The 5,776-nt window shown below is 39.3% G+C and overlaps 1 protein-coding gene across 1 annotated transcript in view; it reads right to left on the bottom strand.

Moving 5' to 3' along the window:
* LOC106881213 (uncharacterized) overlaps window positions 1-5,400 on the bottom strand; it is an 81,059-nt gene extending 75,659 nt beyond the window's left edge. The window contains exon 1 of the mRNA XM_052967265.1: window positions 5,087-5,400. Within this exon, the coding sequence (XP_052823225.1) occupies window positions 5,087-5,103 (17 nt within the window). The 5' untranslated portion in view covers window positions 5,104-5,400. The remainder of the gene's footprint in view (window positions 1-5,086) is intronic.
* Window positions 5,401-5,776: the final 376 nt, after the last annotated feature.

Genomic DNA, 5,776 nt, shown 5'->3' with positions numbered 1-5,776 from the left:
TCACCAGGTGCTTTTGTAGCTCATTCATTCTTTTCTTCGATATCTCCATATCTTCTGTTGAAAAACCTTCAAATTCGGAATCACTGCTTGATAGCATGAAACTCCTCTCCATCTTCAAAGTTGAAAAAAATTAACGCCGCAAAAAATGTGGAAAAAATTCTTCCAAAATTCACTGATTTAAAATATCATGCCAAACAATGTGGGAGACAATAACTCAACTGTTTGCAAAGTGAAATCAGGTGTTTTAACGAATGTACTAACGAAATTTGGGTTCAAATATACAGCTTAGTCTTATGAACCAAAAAATTTTTCGGCCGGCTACAGCCGGGTTAGTAACGAAAGGGTTAAGCTTATATAAAAATACCATTATTATTATTTACAGGATTGTAAAATACGGCACCATATAATAAAGCCAGTCGCACCGAACGCATATATATATATATGCTTACTATAGCCTCAAGCTGACCAAAATCTTGTGAGTAGATTTCATACTCGGAAAATGTAAGAAGACTGTCGTATATATTTGTATATGTGTGCGCTTGTGTCTTGTGTTTGTACCCCCACCATTGCTTGACAACTGATGTTGCTGTGTTTACATTCCTGTAAACACATGTAAAGACACTGACAGAATGAGTATTAGGCTTACAAAGAATAAATCCTGTGGTTGATTTCTTCGACCAACGGCTGTGCTCCACCATGGCCGCAGTCACATGAATGAAACAAGTAAAGCAATAAAAATCTATGCCATTTTAATCCCAAGCAAGGTCGGGTATCTCTGCTAGTATATCTCTAAAAGAGATTGAGAAATTCTTTAAATATAAAGATCTGGAAATAGAGATACCCTGAAAATGGGGCCTGAAAACAGAAACAATTTCTATAACTAGCAAATGAAAAATGCGAACAAATACTAACATATTCTTAACAATTAAACCTGGAAAAGTAGAGGACAAGAAAAAACTCTTTAAAATTAGAGCTTAAAATATTGCTGCTAAAATTAAAAAGTACCTCTTTTGTACTTTTTCATACTTTTTAAAAAATTCAATTAATTTCACCTTTCCTGTTTTACTTTAATTTTATTTTTTTGTACTAAATGAATTAATAAAAAAATTTTAAATTTAAATTTTAGCTGCAATATTTTAAGCTCTAATGTTAATGAGATTTTTCTTGTCCTCTACTTTTCCAGGTTTAATTGTTACGAATATTATTAGTATGCGTCTGCATTTTTCATTGGCTAGTCCAGTGTTTTTACAGGCACTGCAGTAAAATTTTAATTAAAAATAAATAAAATCACCATTTTTTGCGGTCATTTTGAATTAAAAAATTTCCAAGAAAATTCAAACAAAATTTTGGTTTTTCCATTTGACGCAGGATTTGAGCTCTTTGAGAATCTGACTCAGTTTGTGAACCAGTTCTCTTCAGCGAACGTCCTCCCTTATATCCGCCCACTATACTCCGGTGCAAAATTATTCAGGTTCACCAAACCCAATGGAGACCTGCGCCCCATTGCGGTCAGCTGCACTCTTCGCCATCTCACTGCAAAGGTGTGCTTACAATCAGTTTCTAGCTTATTGGAGGAGCGATTTTCGCCTACCCAGCTAGGAGTGGGCACCAAACTGGGATGTGAAGCTGCTGCCCACACTGCCAGAGCCTATGTCAACTTGCCCTCATTGTCACCCAAGGTCATCCTCAAACTTGACCTTAAGAATGCCTTCAACTCCATCAGCCACAATGTTGTCCTCAGCTCAGTAACAGAGAAGGTCCCACAACTCTACCTCCTTGCATGGTAGGCTTATCAGGAGCCCTCCTATCTCTCTTTTGGTGACCAAATCATCACCTCTGCCTCAGGAATCCAACAGGGCAACCCACTTGGGCCCGCTCTGTTCGCACTGGGCATTGATGAGATCACCAAGATGGGCGTCAAGCTAGACCTCAATGTCTGGGATGTCAACGATGCGTGTTTGGGAGGACCTCCGGACAGGGTTCTCGCCATTGCTAACATGATGGTTGGGGAGCTTGGTTGCCGGGCTCTTCAAATAAACAGCTCCAAATGTGAGCTCTGGAACCTCAACCACCCAGCTTCTCAACATCAACCAACTATTGACCTTTTGCAAAGTCCTTCCCTTCCATCACAGTCCAACCCTCATCAGCTTGGTGCTCTCTAGGTGCTCTCTAGGTGCTCCAATCACTGACCTTGCCTTTGAGTCCATCTTCCAGCCGAAGGTGGCTGAAAAATATTGAAGATATCGAACCCCATGAAGGTTTTTTTTTCAAACTTAGGAATTACCTCTTGATCCCTAAGCTTCTATATTTACTCAGAGTCAGTTCATCTTTCGATTCCCATTGTGCCTCCAACGCTTCAACAACCTAATCTTTGAGAGATTCGAATGCTTAGTCAATGTTGGACTCTCTTCAACGTCCTGCAATCAGGCTGCATTGCCCAAGCGATTTGGAGGTCTTGGTCTTCGTAAGTGTTTGTCCCTCTCTCGCCCCTGCTTCCTTTCCTCCACCCAGGTGAGCAACATCCTCCCCTCTCCAGCATGGACTTGTTCCAACAGGGAGTTGGATGAAGTTCTCCAACACTGGAGGGAATTGGGCTTGTCTGCTCCTGAGAAGGTGGAACTTGGGACAACATAATTTTGAAGGCCACCTTTGACTCCCTCTTCATCCAGTCAGACCAGTTTTCAGAGTACCACTTACTGTCTGCTAGCGCCAAATACTCAGGTGACTGGATTGATGCCATCCCTTTAGCTAATGTTGGTGGCCTACTCAGCTGGGATGAACTGTGTGTTTCCATTGCCCTCAGAGTGGGAGCCGATGTATGCATGGGTTGGATCTGTCATTGTGGCAGGCTCCTCGACTCCACAGGCCTCCATGGCCTTTCTTGCCACCTGAATGCTGGTTGCTTCGCATGTCATACAGAGTTGAACCTAATACTCAAAAAGAGCTTGGCCCGGGCTAACATCCCTTCCATCTGGGATGTTACAGATAGCGACTCCTTTGCTTCTCACATCCTGGATGCTGCAGTCAGGGCGAGATCTACAGCTTCTGCGGCCGAGCAGAACAAAATCCTGAAATACCGTGATCTGTCGGCCAACTACATTTTCCATCCTGTGGCGTTCGAGACGTTTGATGGGGTCGGACCACTACTGCGAGATTCCTGTCTTCATTGGCAACTTGCCTTGTAGAGGTAACTAGTGAGGCTCGTGAGGGCGCTTGGCTGTTCCAGCGAATCAGCCAATAGCTATTAGAGAGGTTTCCAAGCGACCCCAACTTTTCAACTTAAGGTGGTAAATTGTTTTTTTCTCTCTTTTTCTTTTTAATTTTTTCAATTGTTTTCTGTTTTGTCCAGTTTTCTAGTTTGATTTTGTAAAACGGTAAACACTGCGAAAGCAATAAAATTACTTTAATTACACGTACATACATGCACACAACATTGTTTCCATTACTGTTTCCTTATTGACTGTCTCATCTCTAAAGTTTTTTAAAGCTATCCAATGTGTTCCACCGTCTTGATCGTTTTCTCCCACATCTTTTCTGATCTCTCAGAATCCAGTGTTAGCTTTACTGTCCGGCTATTTTAACTCATTCTGTAGATGAGTCAAGCACATCTATATTCCAATAGTTTTATGGACTTGACATCATTTACATTTGCTTTGAAATCTAATTGTCTTATGGTCTTTCAACATTATTTCAAATGTTTTAGAGAGCATATTGAGTTGCTTTTAACTGCCTTGTTTGATATTTTGTCAGGTTCTAGGTTTTTTGTAAATTAAGGAATTGTTGCGATGACACTTTGACTTTAAATTCGTTTATTAAGGTTTAGGGCTAGTTCAAGGTATTGGCCAAGTTATTTCTGTTTTTTAACTGTATTTCTTCTAAGTTAGTTTAAGTAAATTTAATTATTTACAATTTGGAAGAAGGTTTCTTCCGCTTAAGCTTCAGGATTTTCATCAATCAGTTTTTGAACAATTGTTTTATTTCTGGAGCGTCTTCAGAAACGCACCTCTCTAATTAAATCAAATGCAATAAAGAAAAAGTTATGAAAATGGAAATTATATACAAAATAAATGATGTATGCAAAAATTAAATTCATCCATTTTTAAATATTTAAAACTAAAAAAAAAAAACAGAAACGGGAAACGGGCACTCGTGGAATATAAACAAACATGTCGGACGATACATGGGACGGTAATCTACTTTTTAGGGTTAGGGTTAGTTTTAGGGTTGGGGTTAGTGTTAGGATATGATTAATAATACCCGTTTGGTAAAAGTAGATTACCGCCCCTTGTATCATCTGACATGTTTATATTTCACGAGTGCCCGTTTCTGTTTTATTTTTTTAGTTTAAAATATTTAAAGACGGATGAATCTAATTTTTTTTTAGCATACATCATTTATTTTGTATATATTTTCCATTTTCATAATTTTTCTTCATTGTATTTGATTTAATTGGAGAGGTACGTTTCTGAAGAAGCGCCTTATTATTATTTTTTTTTAACGTTCATTTTTGATGCATATATAACACGCAAGTGACTATTATTTTAATTCTGTGAAATTAAAAGAAAAGTTAACATATGATATTGTTAATTTGTCATTACAATTTAAGAGTATGTTGTTGGCACTCCGTCGCTTACGACGTTCGAGGGTTCCAGTCGATCCGATCAACGGAACAGCCTGCTCGTGAAATTAACGTGCAAGTGGCTGAGCACTCCACAGACACCCTTAACGTAGTTCTCGGGGATATTCAGCGTGACACAGTGTGACAAGGCTGGCCCTTTCAAATACAGGTACAACAGAAACAGGAAGTAAGAGTGAGAGAAAGTCGTGGTGGAAGAGTACAGCAGGGTTCACCACCATCCCCTGCCGGAGCCTCGTGAAGCTTTAGGTGTTTTCGCTAATAAACACTCGCAACGCCCGGTCTGGGAATCGAAACCGCGATCCTATGACCGCGAGTTCGCTGCCCTAACCACTGGGCCATTGCGCCTCAAAGTCAGAGTATAACCATTGATTAAACACGATAATATTAATTACGATTTTTAGCAAAGATGTAAAAAGGAAGTTATCAGTAATATGCAAACTCACTTACCCGAGACAGTTCCCCATGCTTGATGTCTTAATGTTATGAGTATAGCACTTGTACCTACGAATCCGATAAATTCCACTGTGTTGTTATAATTTCATTTTCCAAAAGACTGCTTGAGGCTGTACTATGTAGAATGCTACTCTTGAGTTGACAATGACAATATAACTATTTAGTAGTCGATACTACGACAACTATTGCAGAGTCGATAGTGTTAGTATGACAAAAGCTTACTGCGAAATCAATAGAGATTATGTGACAATAGCTACTGCGAAATCAGTAGAGGCTATGATTTTTTATTGCCCACTAGGGGAGAACATAGAAGGGACAACACACAACATCTAGGGACACAAAACGGGCGGAAAAAAAAAAGAGCGTATAAAAACATGAAATAACAATGAAGAAATGAAAATGAAGTTACTCGCTCCACCTCCGAGCAGCTTCACTTCTTTCTTACTTTAAACTCTGTTCCTTCTAGTATGTCTATTCCGCACTCCTTTGTAAGGTCCGTACACATCTCATCTGGAAATTTACTTTTGTCAATATTTACCTTCCACATAGTGTACCCATTTTTATGTTTTTCTATTTTTCCTTTCTGTTCCTCCGATATCAAAATGCATGCGTGCCACCTTCTCTTCCATATTAACTAACACTGTGTCTTTCCACGTCATTGTGTCATCAATCAGTTTTCTATTC

The sequence above is a fragment of the Octopus bimaculoides genome, chromosome 4 (assembly GCF_001194135.2).
Source record: "Octopus bimaculoides isolate UCB-OBI-ISO-001 chromosome 4, ASM119413v2, whole genome shotgun sequence".
NCBI classification, from domain to species: domain Eukaryota; kingdom Metazoa; phylum Mollusca; class Cephalopoda; order Octopoda; family Octopodidae; genus Octopus; species Octopus bimaculoides.
The sequence above is the reverse complement of the archived record's forward strand: the minus strand, read 5'-3'. Positions and strand labels throughout refer to the sequence as shown.